This window comes from Falco cherrug, chromosome Z (assembly GCF_023634085.1).
Source record: "Falco cherrug isolate bFalChe1 chromosome Z, bFalChe1.pri, whole genome shotgun sequence".
Classification (NCBI taxonomy): domain Eukaryota; kingdom Metazoa; phylum Chordata; class Aves; order Falconiformes; family Falconidae; genus Falco; species Falco cherrug.
In genome coordinates, this window is record NC_073720.1 from 53,958,227 (window position 1) to 53,979,022 (window position 20,796).

Below are 20,796 nucleotides of genomic sequence, written 5' to 3' on the forward strand. Positions count from 1 at the left end.
CTTTACTTTGGTGGAGCCTCCAGGTTCCAGAAATGCTTTTTCTTTTAAGGAGCACCTGAACAATTTCTTCCCCTGTACTTAAGCATTAGATATTTCTTCATTTTTAAGTATGTGGACGTGGAAAACAAGCTACTAAGAATGATCTTTGTGGTTTTATATAAAGCATAACAGAGGCTAGGTGGTAAATCTTCCCACATGATACTGGCACAGCAAGCCCCATTGACACTTATATGACAAGAAGTAATACAACTTGTTCTTAATGCTAGAAATAATGAAAGAGATACCATAAACTAAATACATGGCAAATAGCAAAAAAAGGTGTGTGGATAACTGCATTGGATAAGTGCCCTATATACAGGGCAGATTGGTTATTTTTATTGTCTGCTGTAGTAACTGAACACTTTCTAGTGAGACTGGGTTCACAACTGGGGTTTTGCTGTTACGTTGAATTGCACAAAAAACTATTAATATAATGGTAATTGGTGGAAATTACTGCTTTGTATGAGGATCTTGATTCAGCAGGTCATATGAGTTTAGTCTTAAGGGTATGCTTGTGCACCTGTCTCAAGTTCTGGCCTGTGCTCTATCAGGCTGTTGTGATAGTCTATTATGTTGGAGAACATGGCTTCACCAGGGGCCCAGTGTAAATGCCTCTATGCAAACGCGTGTAGCATGGGGACTAAACAAGGAGATAGAGGTATGTGCACACTTGCAGGCTATGGTCTTATTAGCATCGTGGAGATGTGGTGGGATGGCTTCTATGACTGGAAGTGTTGGAATACAAGGATAGAGACCCTTTAGGAAGTACAGGCAGGGAAGAAGAGGAAGGGGTGTCACCTTCTATGTCAGTGACGAGCTGAAGTGCATGGAGCTCTTCCTAGGGATGGATGAGGAGCCAGCTTGGGGCTTATGAGTCAGGGTTAAAGGCAGGGCAGGGAGAGGTGACATTATACTGGAAGTCTGCTACAGGCTGCCTGACCAGGAAGACCAGGCAGATGAGGCTCTTTATAGACAGATAGGAGCAGCCTCACATTCACAAGCCCTCATCCTCATGGGGTACGTCAACCGCCCCAATATCTGTTGGAGGGACAACACAGCAGGGCACAAGCAATCCAGGAGGTTCCTGGAATGTGTTGATGATAGCTTCCTTCTCCAAGTGATAGAAGAGCCAGTGAGGAGAGGTGCAATGCTGGACCTTATTCTCACCAACAAGGAAGGGCTGGTGGGGAATGTGAAACTTAAGGGCAGCCTTGGCTGCAGTGACCATGAAATGCTGGAGTTCAAGATCCTTATGGCAGCAAGCAGGACACACAGCCAGATCACTAGCCTGGACTTCAGGAGAGCAGATTTTGGCCCCTTCAGGGATCTGCTTAGTGGAGTACCGTGGGATAAAGCCCTGGAGGGAAGAGGGGCCCAAGAAAGCTGCTTAATATTCAAGGATCACCTCCTCCAAACTTAGGAGCTATGCAGCCCAACAAAGATGAAGTTGGGCAAAAATGCCAGCAGGCCTGCATGGATGAACAAGGAGCTCCTGGACAAACTCAGACTCTGAAAGAAAATCTACAAAGGGTGGAAGCAAAGACAGGTAGCACAGGATGAATACAGCGAAGTTGTCCAAGCAGTCAGGGACCAGATTAGGAAAGCTAAGCCCTGATAGAATTAAATCTGGCCAGGGATGTCAAGGGCAATACAAAAAGCTTCTATATGCATGTTGGTGATAAAAGGAAGACTAGGAAAAAAGTGAGCCCTCTCCAGAAGGAAATGGGAGACCTGGTTGCCCAGAACATGGAGAAGGTTAAGGTACTCGATGACTTTCTTGCCTCGGTCTTCACCAGCAAGTGTTCCAGCCACACTGCCCAAGTCACAGAAGGCAAAGACAAGGACTGGGAGAATGAAGAACTGCTCACTGTAAGAGAAAATCAGGTCTGAGATCATCTAAGGAACCTGAAGGTGCACAAGACCATGGGGGACCTGATGAGATGCATCCATGGGTCCTGAGGGAACTGGCAGATCAAGTGGCTAAGCCACTATCCATCACATTTGAAAAGTCACAGTGGATTTGTGAAGTTCCCAGTGACTGGAAAAGGGAAGCATCATCCCCATTTTTAAACACGGAAACAAGGAAGACCTGGGGAACTACAGGTCAGTCAGTCTCACTTCTGTGCCTGGCAAGATCATGGAACAGATCCTCCTGAAAACTATGCTACGGCATGTGGGAAACAAGGAGGTGATTGGTGACAGCCAACATGGCTTCACTAAGGGAAAATCATGCCTGACAAGTCTGGTGGCCTTCTACAGTGGGGTTACAGCACTGGTGGATAAGGGAAGAGCAACTGTCATCATCTACCTGGACTTGTGCAAAGTGTTTTACATTGTCCCACATGACATCCTTGCCTCTAAACTGGAGAGACATGGATTTGATGGGTGGACTGCTCAGTGGATAAGGAATTGGCTGGATGACCACACTCAAAGACTTGCGGTCGATCGCTCCATGTACAACTGGAGACCAGTGATGAGTGGGGTTCCTCAGGAGTCAGTATTGGGGCCAGTGCTGTTTAACATCTTAGTTGGTGACATGGACAGTGGGATTAAGGGCACCCACGGCAAGTTTGCTAACACCGCCAAGTTGTGTGGTGCAGGCAACATGCTGGAGGAAGGGATGCCATCCAGAGGGACCCTGACAGGCTTGGGAGGTGGGCCCATGCAAACCCCATGACATTCATCAAGGCCAAGTGCAAGTTCCTGCACCTGGGTTGGGACAATCACAAGTACAGGTTGGGCAGAGAATGGATTGAGAGTAGCCTTGAGGAGAAAGACTTGGGAGTGTTGGTGGATGAGAAACTCAACCTGACCCAACAATGTGCGCTTGCAGCCCAGAAATCCAGCTGTATCCTGGGCTGCATCAAAATAAGCATGACCAGCAGGCTGAGGGAAGTGATTCTTCCCCTCTAATCAGCTGTTGTGAGAATTCTGGGGCTGCCAGCATAAGAAGGACACAGACCTGTTGGAGCGAGTTCAGAGGAGAGCAACAAAGACAATCAGACAGCTGGAGCACCTCTCCTCTGAAGACAGGCTGAAAGAGTTTGGATTGTTCAGCCTGGAGAAGAGAAGGTTCTGGGGACACCTTATTGTGGCCTTCCAGTACCTAAAGAGAGCCTACAGAAAAGCTGGAGGGTGGCTTTTTACAAGGTCACATAGTGACAGGACAAGTGGTAATGACTTCAAACAGAAAGAGGGCAGATTTAGGTTAGATATAAGGAAGAAATCCTTTACTGTGGGGGTGGCGAGGCACTGGAACAGGTTGCCCAGAGAAGCAGGGGATGCCCCATCCCTGGAGGTGTTCAAGGTCAAATTAGATGGGGCTTTGAGCAGCCTGGTCTAGTGGAAGGTGTCCCTGCCCATGGCCGAAGAGGTTGGAACTAGATAACTTCGGGTTAACAGTTGGATCTGATGATCTCAAAGGACTTTCCCAACCTAAATGATTCTGATTCTATCTTTGAGGCCCCTTCCAACCCAAGCTATTCTATGATATGATTCTGATATGAACTTGGGTGAAGAGCTACAGCACTAGAGTTCACCTGCCTGGTAGTGCATCAGGTAGCATTTACCTTTGGAGCTCAACTGTTCATAGTCAGTTACTGCTGCTTTCTGGCTTGAGAGGAAACTCAGCATGTAAACCTTGGAAAACATCCTTGGGGCCTGGCAGGACTGAGAGGAAAGGGTGCACTTTTGTGAGGATATTGCTGTTTTTCAGACAGACAAAAGACAGTGGTCAGTAAAGACTGTCATATGCTGTAACTGCATAGATTTTTGGTCTTCTGGTACTAAAAATCAAATGACACTAATTGTAACGATTACTCTGGTGGGTGAGTTAGGTGAAGGTCTATGATGCTTTCATTAGGTCAGGAAGGCATTGACTGCTTGTATGTGTTTTAAATTAAAAACAAAAACAAAAAACAAAAACAAAAACAAAAGAAACCCCAACAACCCAAAAAACCACACAAACATCAAACCCCAGAACGTTCTGCTTTATATGTGAGGTTTTGTTTTTGTAGAAGGATGTTACCTGTACTTCATTATCTTTGTATTGCTTTGCTTTTTCACAGATCACTCTGTTATTGAAAGTAATGAATAATTTTCCATTAATTTTAGAATAATTCTTAGTTAAAGTGAATATGGAAAAGTTACTTGCTCTAATGGGTCCGATTTTATTTTAGAGAGAGAGAGAGAAAGAAAGTTTTGTGTTAAATTTACGTGATCATTATGAGCCAGCACTAAAAGATGAGCAGTTTGCTATGACTCTCCAGGGTGTGTACAAGAGCCTACCTGCCTGTTTCAGCTTCCTGTCCAAACACTACGCAGAAAACTCCAGGGCAGCAGAGCTGAGCATCTAGCAGACTTGCTAATAATTAACACTGTCATGACAGTTTCAGAGGTATCCCATTTTCAGTGGCAAGGGGACAATTTTTTTTTTAAAATTCAGAGATCTGACTGTGTTTGTTCTTTCATGTTATGGATTGGCTAATTTTTTAATTAAACAGCTCAGCGAAACTTGCATGAAATGGTGATTTTTCCCCCCTCTTGCAGATGAGAAATAACCTTTAATTCTGGGCCTGGGGTTGAAAGAAAAGGCAATTTCCAAATCTGGCAGATGTGCCTCTCTCTGGGTGGCCCAATACCTATTTGGAAAAACCATCAGAGCTGTAAAATCAGAGGGGATGAATCTCATTTACAGTAAGGCAGTGGAAAAGGATTCTTATCCTCAGGATAGTCAGGGCCACCACTGTTATGTAGGGGCTATGCCCTCTAATATTTGCCAGAACTGAAGCTTTACGTTTTGTGCAAAACAGGACATAATACAGCCACGTAAGAAATAGAAGTGTGAGTACTTGAAAGTGGATGTGCTGGGAAACTGAAATGACAAAATATGGTTGTCTCCTTATTTCATTAAAAGTACAGATGTCTACTTTTAATTCTAGTGTTCCAGTGTTAATTAAAATAAGTATGCAACCAGTACACATTGCCTTCATTGTTCTGAGAAAATAAATCTTCCCCCAGAACATGCCTACGGAAACACAACGCTTGAAATATGGTACTTAGTCTTCATATTTCTGCCTCAGTAGCAAGTTCACATTTTTCCATATGGTCCATCTGTTGAGGGAAAAACAAAATTTCTAAAGCGTAAGCCATATCATTCTAAATTGGTTTTATCCCTAACCAAAAAAAAATTACTCAGATTCACAACAACCATGGAATTTTTCAAGTGATATCTCTGGGTTTGTAAACTCCCTATTTTATTTAAAAAACCTGAGCTCCTAAATCCATCTTCTGTTAAAATCTAGCTATGTACTAAAACAAAAGAGTGTTTTGTAAAATATGTAGCATAATGATCCAGACGGGATCAGATCTTGCTCTCAGGGATACTAATGTGAACTTCAAGAAAATTCCCTGCTTTCAAAAGCTAACCATGTGAAATACTCAAGAAGTGTGTGAAGATTTATTAATGTATTGTACACCTGCATCTGTGGTAGCATGTATGTTCCCTACATGTATTTTAATTATGACCCCAGACTGAACAAATGAAAATGTGAAAAATGAAAAAGGAATCTTTGAGACTGCTCAAATAAACTATCTGTATAAAGTTTTCAGAAATTTCATAGGAACACGTCACATTTTGAAAACAGCATAGACTTTGTAAGCCTGGATGTTACTCGCTTCCTATGAGGCTGAGGTTCGTAAGTCAGTTCTGCTCAGTTGGAAATGGATACCCAAGTTCAATGAAGACAAAAAATCAGAGAGCTTCTTCAATAAATACAAAATTAAGACCAGAAATCCTAGCGTTTGCTTCTTACTTGAAGAAAAATATATGTGAATATAATACCCGTTATGCTTTTAGAGTGTTCTTTTGAAGTGTCGTACCATGAAGGCCTTCATGGTCTAATCGATTTCTTACTCACAAAGATCATCTTTTCTAGTGCTTTTGTTGTCAGTGAAGAAATGAATTTACATCTGAATTTAACTGGATGAAAAAAATGCTTCTCTCTAACAGAAGGATGCGGCTTCTTAGCAGAAGAGTGAATTGCATACTTTTTAATAATATAGCCATTTTCTATATCTGTCTTCATGTAAGGGCCCTGGTGGAATAGAAATTGACAGAAGGTTCTTTAAAACAGCAAAAAGAGAAAATTTGTTTGCATGATGCTAGCAGAACTTCCAAAGACACTCATTCAACAGGCAGGACAGAAATACTATTTCTGATTTAGACTATGAAATAGACTGGTAAATATGGAAGTGTACTGTACTTCCCATGAAAAAATACATTATCCCACAATGGATTTGCTTATAGGCAGTGGATGAAATGGAATTGTGAGGTCCTGATCCATTCAGCCATTCCTCTCCCACTGCAAAACTGTTTGGTGATACGTTTGATGGTCTGAAAAGTGATTTCTGAATGCAAGTGAATACTGTTCTTTGCAACTATTGTGTGAAGAGGAAAAAAGCAATTATTTTAGTATATGTGGTTTAGTATTGTGGTCTCACCCAATTAATACAATAAATAAATATCCAACTAGCCCTTTTTTTAGGCAGAAAGGAAATTATAAGGCTCTTGCAGCACAAATATCTACCTGTTGCCCTGAGTTGTTTTACTCCAACTTTTCCTAGCATCATAGAAGAAATTGGCACATGGGTAATGTCCTAGAAAATAGACACAACAAGATATTTCTCGTACTACATCTGGAAACTTTGAGTAGGACAAGGTGTTTTGAAAACAACACTTTCGCAAGCTGTTTGTAGAAGTGCAGCCTACAGTAAACAACCTGCCAAATAGCAGTGGAAACAGTGCTGCGCTGCATATCTGGGCGACAAAATGCCTTTAGCACTCACACATAACCATCAGCAGGCAGGCTCCTCTCTCATCTCATCTCGGCTGGCCCACCCCGGACCTGATCTCAGTGGCAGGTGCTACAGTCCATTTGCTGACAATGGTTTCAGAGCAAGTATAAAGACACTTGAGTTGTTTTCAGCGCCATCTCAACAGGGCTGACCCTGCTCAGCCTGGAAGCAATCAGCAATGTCTACACCAGTGCTCAAGTTAGTTTTGCCAGCTCCACAGCTGCACCAACACTTGAAAACAAGCACACACCACTGGCCAAGTGGCAGGAGAAAAGCCTGAGGTTTTTAATCAGCAGCATCTTCATCGGGATTGTGTAGGGTTCATAACTGACAAACAAGATTTAGAGGTCCCTGTGAAACAAAAGCCAATGCAGGTTTGAACACCAGCTTTCTAGGGACAGGTATTAAACAAGATCACCATAGCACAAAATAAAACTGAAATCACAGCGGTAAAATATTTTTACTTTCATTCAGTAACATGGAACAAAATACCTTCTATCAAGGGCATTTTGCCTTCTATCAAAGCCACATAACGTCTTCTGTAATGCCCAGCAATATCACCTCTTCATGACACAGTTATCTTTGTTGCATTTTTCTCAAGTGAGTATACCTCTGGAGACTGGGACCTCTCCAGACTGGGTACTTACGAAAAGATGTGACCCTGGCTCTGAAGGACATAAATTTATGATAAACAAATACATCATTACAGCAAATCAGCTTCATAGAATCATCTGCAGATCCTCAAATGACACCTTTATTATATAAAAATCATTCCTGTGTGGTTTATCTGAATAAGATAGTAGTGACATTGGTCCTCTGCTGAAGTGATTTTCTGGAAGTCCCACTTGTACAAGGGCAGCATCCCTGACCCTTAAGGCTAGAAGTAATTGTGGAAGAGTGGAATTTAAAGAATCAGTACAACTTTCAATGCACATGAAACTCAGAGGGACAGAGAAGGTGGAGGGCTGTTCTGAACAATGTGCATTTGCAAATAAGAAGGCTCTTTGGCCCCTTGTAAGTAAATGACAAAGCAGTTTGAAAAGGAGGCTAGCACCAGATCAGCAGCAGGAGAAAAAGACGGTGAGATTCTTGCACCATGGCAAACTTATGGAAAGCATCAGAAAGACGACGCAGGAGACATGTATTCAAGGACACAGATATCAGGTAATTTCATGTTACATGCTGAGTAAGAGTGGATAGATGAAGGAGGAGGAAAGAAGATTGAAATCAATAGACTTTTAGTGTGGTGCACCATCACTCACACTTGCATCTGAAGCACAGGAGCCTGCATTGCTGTAGTGATATCTTGTGAGCCTGAGCTCTGCCTCAAAATGAAGAATAAAAGTGAAGGAAGAACCGACAGCCGGCAGCAGAAAAGACAAGCAAAGCACAGAAGAGAAATTCCTTCACTACAATCAAGGAGAAAGCTGCACTGAAGTTTTCTGCAGAAGAGCTTATGAACTGAAAGGGCTGGCAGCTATGAAACTTCAAATTTTGAGCACACCTCTACCCTCTCTCTTACTTGTCGATTGGACTGACTAATTTTCCATTTGTCAGCCATGTTGAATATACTTTCTGCCTTTGGGTTTGAGTTTGTCTTCTCACCTTTTGGATTTTTTTGCGCTTTTCTGTGATTGGTATTTTAACTATTCCCCTTCAAAGGAAATTACTGGAAGACACAGCATGCCATTACAGAAATAGGGAAAACACGGCATTTTCATACATTTTATGTGACTGGTGAAAGCAACAGTGTAAATTGTTATTATACACTGCATTGCAAACTTAAAAAACTCAGCCTGGTCTTTTCATGAGGTGGAATAAGCAATGAGCTGATACACATTTCTGCTAGTCCTGATTCTTTTTTCTTTCTTTTTTCAAAACAGACAAGGAAAAAACTTCCTAGTTTTTTTACTCTGGTGGATTTTTGCTATAAATTTTGCCAAGTATTGTCTTCTGGAAAGGTTACACTTTTGTGTCCCTTTTTTGATCATTTTTCACTAAAACCTAACCAGGAGGTCACCTAATGCACTCCCATCTCCATAGGCCAGCAGATGTCAGTCTGTTAGTGCAGTGGTTTTGGTGTACTATTGCTTATCACGTTTTTGCCCTTTAGGTGCCAACCTGGATTCACTGGAGCAAGATGTACTGAAACTCTGCCCATGAAAATCCAAAACCAAGAAAGTATGTTAAAATAATCTGAACTTTGCTTTCTTCCCCAACTACAGCAACAAAATCAATAGTACTTGGTGTTTTCACAGTTCAGCTGGAACCGGCCTCTTTACACACCAATTTATGACCTGATTCTCTAAAGTAAAATCTGTACACCATGGCATTATTGACCTCCAAAATGTTTCTCATTTGTGTGATTTTTGGTCTTTCCATCCATTTGCAGATGCATTTGTATGGCGCACACTGGCAGCTTTCTTGTTTGGGAGGCTGCTGTAAAGTGCAACCCTATAAGAGCAAACTCACAGAGATGAGTGATGTACAGAACTTGTGTCCTGGCTGCCTTGTGGAAAGTGCATCCTAAAAGCAATTTGGGAATTTGGAATGGTGAATTTCTGTCTCACATCTCGAAACACACTTTGATCTGGATTGGTTTGGTTTTGGCTGGTTTTTCCAGGGGGAATTTCTTTTCATTTCCACCGAGCAAATGAGTTGCTCTCAACATCTTGAGCCATTTTGACATGCTAAACCGAGATTCAGTTTCTGAAAGTGAACTCACCAAGTCGTATCAGTTCACACTGAAGGAGCTTCTTTCTTAGCATATATTCATCTCTTCTCTTTTCTCTGTTTTTTTCTCTACCATTTTTTTTGTTTGTTTTTCCTCTCAGGTGCCCAAATGAATTTACTGGTGATCGCTGCCAAAACTACGTAATGGCCAGCTTCTACAGTACGTCCACTACCTTTCTGTCTGTGCTGCAGTAGAAGCATGCTCAGTTGGTGCTGCTTTCTTGTCACTGCATCTTTCCTCCAATTATTTTTTTTTTTAATCTGTAACTAGATTTGTTGCCTAAGGCCTAATATTGATTGTCTCTGCCTGTTGCATGAAAATTGTAACAAAAGGAGGTGCAATACTCTCCTGGATTGTTTGGCATCGAGGTTATGGGGAAATGCAAGACTTAAGGATGCTGTGAAATTAACACTGAATGTTGTGATATGGACTCCCCACTGACATCAAGCAGTAAAAGTGCAAAAATAACATTTTGAAAGTTTCACGTTTTATTTGCTGCAAAAACCTTATGAGTCTCTGTACAGGACAGTTCTCCCCCAACAAAGGAACAGGTAGCTAATCCTCTACTTGCATATGAGATTTGTATTTGGACCTACAAGTTAAAGGTAATTGACATGCTTACATTGTTTCCGATCAGTACGTGCCAAAGAGGATCAAAGTGTTCTTCCTTCTCGTTGTCCAAGTTTCAGGGGAAAGAGCACAGAAAGAAAAAGGGGGAGAGGCAACATAAACAATGGGGTCTGACGTATTTATTTGTGGGTAACAGGTGCAAGAGATCAAGTATTTCAGAGCCAGATTATTTGGCCAAAGAAATGTATGAGACAGACAGACAGACACACACACACACGACTGTCTGTGTCAGACTGCTGGTTGAATCAGCAGTGGAGTCACATATCTCATAAGCTTTCCCATAGAGCCGTAGGTTAATTATTATTACTTGTCAGGGAGGAAACAGAAATTACACTGAATATTAATTTTCTCTCATTGGCTATAGCAAAGTCAAAGGTAACATATAAGAAAATTGCTTAGATCTTACATTTTAATGCATGTGTGCTATTCATAATTAATTGTTCCTGGCATCAGAATGTGCTATGATCTAAGAGCAGTACTATAGGAACTATTTTTTTGATGGATTACTTGCCAGCACAGAAAAATTTCAGAGACCAAAGGCTAGCTTAATTTAATTTCTGTTAGTATATAGGACAAAAATCCATTAGCATATGCTGGATGCTTTGGAGCCTGAAGAGATGCACAGGTTTTCTCTTATACTCATGGATGAAAAATGTCCATACATAATTCATACTGCCCATCATGGAAGCTAACCATGTAAACCCCAAGGGTGCTGACTGGAGACCAGACCTTCTAGCATTCAAGTGTGTATTTTATGCCCTGTTTTTAAAAGCTTTATTAGTGTGAGTTATTTTCAAAATGCATCTGATAACTATGGATTTGAAAATTTTTATGATGTTACAGTGTTTAAGTTTACCAATTGTTAGAATTAAATGGCCTTTTCTGGGTATTGTGGTGAAAAGTGCAGTTAAAGTTTTCTGATCTTAGAAGAATCATTTAAAAGGAGGTGGTGTAAAAATATAAGATCCATTGTTTGCTACTGAATCTACCCTGAAAACTATCGAAGAATTGTATGTTGATCAAAAATTCAACTTCTTGCTCAGGAAAAAAAAAAAAAAAAAAAAAAAGAGTTTTAGGTGGGTTTTCCTTCATTAGTTTTTCAGTTCCCTAACTCTGGTTGGGATTTTTAAAGGAATCTTTGGGCAGTAGACACCAGGCTGAGATTTTCTGAAGTTGCCTCCATGGAAAAAGCATAGGTACCCTTGCCTTGCTGCAAAGTCATGCTTAGCTGTAGTGCTTAAGCTGATCTAGCCCTCCTCTCCTTCAAATGCACAGGCAGGAGAGCACACCACTACCTACCTCTGAGGGCCACAGACAACAGCCATGAGACTCTGGCACTTCTGCCTACCCTGCATCTGTAGTATAATGTCTACAAATCTTAAAATGACACTTTTAGAAAGGGTCCAGTGAGGGTACACTTATATTTAACAAAAAAAAAAAATAGTGAAGAAGTATTTATATGACTTTTTGTTATTACACCCAGCACAGACCAGAACATACAATTGTAAAGGGGACTTAGAATGAAAGTTATCTTCAGGAAACCGCAGCATTTGGGACCTAAAGTCAAGCTCATATTCTACACCACGTGCTCTGGGTGATCAGCTTAGCTCTGTAGATGCACCCTTTGCAAAGTACAGAGCAAATTGGAATGTTAAATAGCATTAAGTGCCAGTAGGAAACAAAAGTGTGCATGTGAACTATACGCTGCTGTCTAATTCTACTTGCTTTCAGAAGGATCTTTCTTCATTTGGAAAGAAAGGGTCAATGGGGTTCCACTCCAAGTGTGCCTACTGCTTAAAGCTCTGTATTTGGCCATTGAGAAAAAGTTAGCTTCAGAAATCTGCCTTTGAGTTGGTATTTGTAAGAGTCCTGAAGTTACAAGCTTTGCTGAATGGCTTTTGCAAGATCAAAATAAGGCCAATGCTGCTGAGCATTCTGGAAATCCGCTGTCCCAACAGCGCAAGGCTAACTGGCTTATCTTGGTAGTCATTTGATTAACCCTGGAGGATGCAGTTATCCTGGTGCAGTAGCACTAAGTTGAAAAGGGACACAGGAAATTAGGTGGTTCTCCATTTTAAGAGAAGTTCTTCCATAGAAATGTCTTTTCTTTCTGTCGGTGGAAATGTGAGCATAGCTGGGAATGGATGTGAGGGAGACTACTGGAAAGCATACGTTTAGGCTGACTGTGCCTTGGCTTCCAGGTTTGCAAACACACCAAACCATAGGACAACCTGTTGTGGCTGAGAGGTGGTGGCTATTAGAGTCCCCACTGCCACAGTTACTTCCAGCACTGCAGCTATGAGTTTTTCCCCTGTAACTGGTGCTTACCACCACTGAAGACCAAGGGAAACTAAAGAACGAACTGCGGTAGTTTTGCTTGTCTCTGGAGTCCGGCTGGCAGACTGTGTAATGTCCTTTCCTTGAGCACAGCAGTCACAGCTGATACCAGGTGTTTTACTCAATACCCTGGCTTTTTGCTGTCGCATTTTTGACTTTGGGGCTTGTGGTCCACTGTTGGTCTGTAAGACACCATAAGGTAGTCCACAAGCGTGTTGCAAAAATACATCTGTTCCATGCTGACACATTTGCTGTATTTGAATGTTCAAATATTCACTCCCTTTAAGGCAAGGAAGCAAGGCAAGTGGAGGAAAATAAAAGTAATGAATTAACATTACATTTTTGGCTAATTTTTATGTAGCTATGCATGAAAACTCTTATAGCAACACTGTGCAGAATGATCCTTGGGATAAGAAACAGTGGAGGAGCCTTGGATTAATAGAAGGTTGAGGAAACTTCTCTAGAATATAATCACAGGTAAAGTCTTTGTCCTCCCAAATGCCCCAGACAGGCCAAGGACCCCACCCAAAGGGACAGTTGACATCACTAGTTAACAGTTACATACCTATTGTGAGTACAGGATAACTTACGAGCCATGCTGTAAGCTGTCTTGGGCATGAATTAAATGTGGTCCCTGCCTTCCTGAAGGCAAATGTTTCAGCATGGGACACCAGTTTAGACTGTGTCCCATTTCAGCTCTGCCATCCTTGGTAAGTAAGAGGGGCAGTATCAAGCGGGGTGGAGGGAAATTTCTGTTTCTGTGACAGCCCCTGCCTCATACTGTCAAGATGAGCCTGGCTGAGAAATTAAAGCGGGCAAGAATTGACTAAAGCTGCAATATTCTATAGGGATGACCAAAACTGCTGTTACTCTAATGGCCTCACTTTTTCAGTGTTTCTACAGGTCCTCAAATGTCCATTTTTAAGCAATTCTACTAGCTCAGGATTTGTCAGTTCCTATATATTTCTCAAGTGGTCACATCTGATGAGGGTACTAGACCTTATTTTGCACCTGGGCAAACATTCAATAGAAACCACATTGCTCATAAAAAGTATGTAACAATATTGGGTTCAATAGGAAAAGATCAGAAATGATGACCTGTTTATGAAATGAGAAGTGTTGGGATATTCTCCTTTCTTTTAGTCCAGCCTAGGGAATGTAGCTCGGAACAACAAAGATAAATAAGGGCCACATGACATCTATGTTTGAATAAGCAATGCATGTTTCTTCAGCACGTTTTCTTGTTAGGGCTTTGAGCCAGAACATATTCCCATTTTAAGTACCAAGTTCCCGTTGAATCATTTGAAATAGAAACTGCATGATATGAGTGACTTCCCCTAAAATTAAATTACATCCAAGCTAGGAATCTTACCTATAAGCAAGCATAAATACAGCAATATATATGCATGGGCATGTCATTCATTTTATTGAAGACTTAATCAAGCTTTCTATGCAACTAATGTATATTGTTAGCAGTGTTCATGTAGGCATGCAATACTGGCTCTTTAGGAAGAGATCTGGATGGATTTCAACCTACTTAACCCTTAAAATGTTACTGATTGGCAGGAAAGAATTGGCATTCCCCATGTGTACAAACTACACAAAAAATCCATTTGGTCAGAAAATCAGGGTTGGATTTAAATTTGACCGCACACAAAGACAAAGAAAGTGAAATCCACTGCAGTTATGGTGGTGGCCCCATGGGAAAGGTCTCCTAGGGTACCTATCAGGGGCAAACCTATGTTCTTCCTCACCACCAACTGCTGGGACCTGGGGATGCTAATTTAGGCATGTGATCCACACGGCATCAGCTCCTGTACCCCAGGGTCATTCATCCAGCCAGCAGACGGTTCTACCAAGGCAGTGCAGCCCAAAGGCAGGGGAAAAGGGCATGGCTCCTCATTTTCTGGAAATGAAAGCCCTGATGCAGTCAGTCTGCAAAGCTGAGAAGGGCTCCCACTGCTAGGCAAACAGTCCCAGCCACCTCCAGGTCACAACCCACAAGAGCAAGGAGCTGCATACCAGGAACATGAGTAAGGCCAGAAGGGAGGGCAGCACATGACCCATTTGCAGGGGGATGCAGCCCCTTTTAAAGCATCCCTGTGCTCTCATGGGCCCATCCGAAATCAATCAGTCATTTCACATGGCATCCTCAGGCTATAGCTCCCTTCATCTCAGTAAGATCTTTAAGGGTTAATGGTTCCTGCTGCATTCCCTGCACTGTGGCTGTATAGATAGACCATATGTATTTTGGTGCGTAACCCTTGCAGAAGGTCTGGTCATGTAGTTTACAGACGTGCACTTGAGCACTGCCCACATAACTACATGCCCCTTTGTCCTGTTTCATGTGCAGACACAGGATAGCTGTAATTCTTATATGTGATTTATTTTGGAGTACAGTTTATTGCTCTTTTCTGAAACTTTTTCCTTTTTCTTTCTTTTTTTGCCAACTTTCTGCATTGGCAGAGCATCTTGGGATTGAATTTATGGGTATGGACCAATCATTCCTTTTAGTCTGCAGATTTTAGAGCCTGAGAGATAAACCTCTTTTTATTTTTTTTTCTCCACCTCCCCTTCTCAATTCCTAACCAATTTCTTTATGCTTTAGAAGGGATCATACAGCTATAACAACAATGTCTGTCAAAATATTAACAGAGATCAGCTCACTGGAATAGTAGTAGTGATAGGGTATTCCGGACCCAAGGAATTCTAGGAATTACTGAAGTAATCGTAACATAGTGTACACTCATTTTTCTGCTGTGTAACTTTGACTAGTTTTGACATTTGCTTTTGCTAAGTTCTTCTAGCGTTGCAGGATTTTGGAAACACTGTAAGCATTAAGCAGAATGACTAACTAGTCTATAAAAAAAGATGATCTGTTATAGCTAGTTAAAATTCTGCAAATTTAATCTTGAGCTCTGGTTTCAAAGTAAAGTTTTATGTCTAAACCCACAGCTAGTTATGTAAATCAGATGCATATACGTATGTATAAATGATATGCATATATATACATTCATTTCTAGGACTGTAAATCAGAAGTGAACTGAAAGTTATTTAGGAACTCCAGCAGAGGTTTACAGCTAGACTCCAGATCCTCAAGTCAGAAAATATATTCAATATTTCTAATACCCAATTAATATTGCACCCAATTGAGAACGTTGGCAGTGGGTACTATTTTTACTCTTCAGCTTAAATACAACAGAAATAAATCTTGTAAGTCCTCTTCGTGAATTAACCGTACTTACCTGACAAACATTTAGTAATCAGGGGTACAAATAATGTATCTCTTGAATATGCTAACTTGGAATTCAGGTCAGTTTTAGTTTGGAATCTCCTAAAATTGTCAGCAAATGAGAAGAAACAGCCAGGGATGTTTTTTGCACAGTTTTAGTTCATGTTCTTTTTTAAAATGCCCCCACAAAATGTCATTAGCTTAAGCTGCGGACTGTGGAAAACCCATTGCAAGTCCAAATTTTAAAAACCTCTCACAACCCAACATATTGTTGTTATTATTATTATTATCACAAGGTAATATTAATTTGCATTCACAAGCACTAGATTGTAGTAGAAGATATATGGCTACATTAACATATGAGGAATTAAACTGAAATAATTTTTAAAAATTTCTTGTAAATTTTGCTTTATATATGAGATCACATCAGTGGAACCACCCCTTGGAATGAAATTCTTTTTAAAATCCCCAGAGATCTGTAAGAAGAAAAACCTTAAAACAGAGCAAATTTAAGACCACATATATATCATCAATTATGTATAAATTAGGGTGATGTGAAATTAATTGCATAATGTGCATATTTGAAAAGATACACATAGAGGGATTTAATGTCTTGACTTAAGTCTCATGTCGATTTGATTTGCCGAGTACTCTATGGGGGGGGGAAGTGTATTAAAATGATTTTCAATACTTAACAGGCCAAAACCTTTTCCAAATTCTCACTGCACATACATTTCTCTACAGACTTTTCCCCAAGGCTGCTATTAATTTTTTTTCAAGCTAGTTTGATGAGCACTGCAAACACAGCACATGTTGTTTGGCTTTGCACCATTGGCTGGCTCTGTAAATGTTCACATTGGCCAGAGAGAGAGGGCAGTTTTGGGGCAAGACCTGGTCCCTGCTTCACAAAACTCTTCTAACCGTAAACAGAAATGCCAAGGCTCATCCTTGAGGCACCAGGCTGCCTGCAGAGCTGTGGCCAGGACTGCAGCCCAGCTGGGCTGCCAGCATCCCCTGCCACCTGCAGAGGACCCGCAGGTCACCCAGGCATCCCTGGCTCAGCCAGGAGCACCACCAGGTTTACGTGGAAGCTTTCTGGTTTGCTGAGCAGGACAGGTCCACATGCGTGTGCCTTCCCAGGCAGCTGTTCACCCTCATAGCTTGAGGGAAGGCATGGCGGCGCAGCAGTTCATGCACACCATGTCAAGCTGGATCATCCTAATGGCCTCATTTCAAAGGGCATGGGAGGGAATTACGGCAACAAAAGCAGACCCAGGGGTTTTCCTCTCCATGCCCCTCAAGACCATCAGTCCCAGTAGATGTGCCAGTGCAAGGAGCATTGCTCAGGGCTGCATTCACAGCTCCGCTCCCCCACTGCACCTACCGCCCCTGTGGTGGGGGAGAGCCCAGGAGCATCCAACATACACGAGCAATGAGCCTTAACTCACCGGTAGCCTCAGCAAGGCCACCACCAACCAGCCAGCCAGCTCATCTGCAGCAGCCTCAGCCTGGAGTAAACCTCATGGAGTCAGTGAATTTTTTCTCTGAATAGAAACAAAGCAGAATTTCCACGTGAATTCATCTTCTTCCACCTCTCCCTTCCCCTTCAAGAAAAATGGTTGATATGTCCTTTCATTTTGCTTTTACAAGCTAACAGCTGACAGCATGACAAAAAAAAAAAATAAAAATTCAAATTTGCCCCTAAATTGCTTAGCACAGTTCTCCTGTTTCCTGTGACATCCTTGTAATACATCATTTCCATGGCTAACTAATAAGCGCTTTCAGAAGGGGCAAAATTGGGAAGGGGGCAAAGTGCCACTAACTAGCCTAGGCAAGGTGTTATGCTGTATGAGAAATCCCTTCACACTCTGCTTCAGCCTTTTTTGTTTTTTTTTGTCCCCAAGCATTTCTTCACTCTGTTTTTTCCAGTATCAAGCATGCTGTGCCAGGCCTGCAGTTGACTTCTCAACCCTTTAACCTTGTCTTTCCCTATATTTCACCTACCTTTTTTTCTCTTTGTCCTGGTTTGGTTTAGTTGGAGTTTCAGCCCTTTCTTCCTTCCCTTTTTTGACTTTCTGTTCTTGGAGTTGTATCCTTTTCTTTAATACATTTTTGCAGCATCTTAGTTTTACCAAACTCACTTCTTCCCCCCTCCCTTGTTAATAATCAGTGCTATTAATTTTGTCTGACAGTGCTCATGACGTGTTTGCTAGTGTTTTGGTTTACAGTGCGTTTGGCTTGTAAGACAAAGCTGTTCCATGGTAAGATGCATTATATCAGAGAAATTCAGGTTTCTTTTTGCTTTGTGGTTTGTTGCATGGAGTATTTGCCTTTTCCCACAGCACCTTTAAGACTAAACTAGATAAGCCTGGGAAACACACTGGAGGAATGACTGCTCCCTCTTCAGCAGGGAGCATTTTCTCCTGAACTGGTGTGGCATTTATGACACATCATTTAAGTCCTTGAGCTTGGACAGAGACTCATGGCACGTGTGAGGGACCATTGTGCATCTCTGGACCTTCTGGTGAATTGCCCCACAGATCTTTTATGTTCACTTAAGCCCCTTCCAGGGGGAATAATGCCAAAATTTATCCCAAAGATAGTAAAAATGCAGCTTTTATTCACTGATTTTTAATCATTTGCTGGTATTCAAACTGTGGTCAGCAGTGTAGTCTGGCTTAAGGCTACCCTCCAGCCTGGATCCTCCAGAGCAAGTTTTCTGGATGGACTGCTTATCAAAAATAAGGTTTGAGAAAAGCTAGACACCCATTTTTGTCCTAAAAGCAGCAATGGAAATCTTCACCCATAAAGCATCAACACAGAATGCAGCTCTGTTTTATCACTCCTTACACAACATTTCCCTGGTACAACATGCATCAGTGTTCCCTGCCAAGCGTGAGTGGGGCTGGAATGCATGAGTAGCTCTAACCCAAACATTACCAGTGCTGCTAATGTCTTTATAATAGTGAAATATCTCTGATGAATGAGATTGGTAACAAGTTGTCATCACAGAGCAAGCTGCCGCTCCAGATAGAGCAGTTCCTTTGCTGGACACAAAAAAAAGCCAAATAGAAATCAAACATTTCTCTGATACAAGGCACTACTGGGTTTTGGTGTTGCTGTGTTTTTGGAGGAGCACTGGAGAAAGTCTGAATTTTATGACCACAGCTCAAAACCTGTCTTTATTTCCATCGGTAATTTAATTACAAGCCAAGCTCATGTCTCAAATGTAGAAAGATATTTTGAAATCTCTCCTGTAAAGACAACTGAGATATAAATTGACATGGGAGTAGAGACACATTGGATATGAAAACAAACCAAAGAAGATAATAAGAAAATAATTTCTCTTAAGGCCCGTAAAACTGGCCTTCATTCCAGCTGTCTTTGCAGAGTAAAACTTCCAAAGCATTTGCAAATTCATGTTATGACCTTAGTGCATTGCATTTTTATTTCCAGCAAATCTGAGTGTTTGTCAGTTGTGAAGTTGTTTCTTAGATATTATACTTGTTGACTTAAACAAAAAGAAAGATTACTTTTGACTGTAATTGTATGGATGATCATTCATCCCTAGTACTGTCTTAAGAGCTTATGATTTAGTCCTGTTCTCCTTGCAGTCAATAATGAGTCTGCCTGAAGTGTGGTGGCTGTGTTTCAGTGTGGCAGTGTGAACCTGTGCAGTGATTTGCAGCATGCCAGCTGTTGACTGTGTGCTCCTTGCCTAGCCGTCCTCCATGTTGTGACCTTCTCTGTTTTTGTCCCTTTCTAGAAGCTGAGGAACTGTACCAGAAACGGGTGCTGACCATAACTGGCATTTGCATTGCTCTTCTAGTAGTTGGCATCATGTGTGTGGTGGCCTACTGCAAAACCAAGTAAACTTTTCTTTTTTATATCTGTGGTTGTTGGTCAGGGCCTTCCCAGTTGACTGTAGCTTCTACTCCTCTGAGCGTAAGGTTGTATTTGGGTTTCTCCAGAGCTGAACTGAAGAGACAGACCTGTGGCCAGGGTGCTCTGGTCCAAGCCAGATGGGTGCAGGTCTCCATGTCCATCAGCAGTGCAAAAAATAAGACAGGTATCTGAAAGGTTTCTTACCCCTCAAAAGTGACTCGAGCAAATTTCACTGACTTGCAACTCTGTTTATCACCGATTCCAGCTGGTTTCCCTAGCTGGAAAGGAACAAACCCCAACACTAGAGTCATGTTGCTCTCCAGCAGTAAATTTTACATATCAGACTGGTTTGTTTTTACTTGAGGCAAGATTAATGGTGCTACAAGTTACTAAATACCAAAGGCCAAAGAACCGAACATGAAAGTGCTCCCAATGCAAAAGTAGGCACTTAAATGCATTCTGTGAATCTCTGTAAATTACTGGGGGTGACTCTGAAACACACATGAGGCACCCTGGACCATAAATTACAGTGAACGTCAGCAGGATTTGTGCTGCCAAAACTTCTGACTGGCTTTATAAATCTCCCCACCAAAACACAGAAAACCCTTATCATAAAACTTCCACATCTGCATAAAGCTGATTTACTGTTGCAGTGCCTGATTGACAGTTGGGTTGTTGGTTTTCTTGTTAGCCCCAACAATAATGGATGTGTTAAAAAGGGAGTGGGGAATCATTTGCCCCCCTTGATGAGAGTCCAGCCACACAAACATTCTGCTCACACCCACAAGTTTGTGCCAGTGGGCGGTGAGGAACGACTGAATGAGTAATAAAGAATCAGACCGATTACTGCTTTTAGAAATGACAACTGGCATTCCAGGGCAGCTAAACAATATTTTTCCTGGTCCAAAGTTCATCAATATCAGCCAAGACATCCCCATGAATTTCATCATACCTTTACTCAGTGTCCTGAAGTAACATTTTCTATATAAAGAGCCCACAGAATTCATTAGAGGTCTGGATGCTTTGTCATGGTTTGTCCCAGACATCACTGATTGCTGCCAGCCAAAAGTGAAATGTTTTCAAA

General features: G+C 41.6%; 1 protein-coding gene across 2 annotated transcripts in view; it reads left to right on the plus strand.

Moving 5' to 3' along the window:
* NRG1 (neuregulin 1) overlaps window positions 1-20,796 on the plus strand; it is a 109,639-nt gene that overhangs the window by 74,849 nt on the left and 13,994 nt on the right. Inside the window, exons 3-5 of one of the 2 annotated variants that reach the window (XM_055699833.1) lie at window positions 9,008-9,075; window positions 15,062-15,085; window positions 19,594-19,696. In XM_055699833.1, coding sequence (XP_055555808.1) covers window positions 9,008-9,075; window positions 15,062-15,085; window positions 19,594-19,696 — 195 coding nt within the window. Of the gene's footprint in view, window positions 1-9,007; window positions 9,076-9,728; window positions 9,788-15,061; window positions 15,086-19,593; window positions 19,697-20,796 lie in introns of both variants that reach the window. The other variant, XM_005446871.4, reaches the window with a different exon arrangement.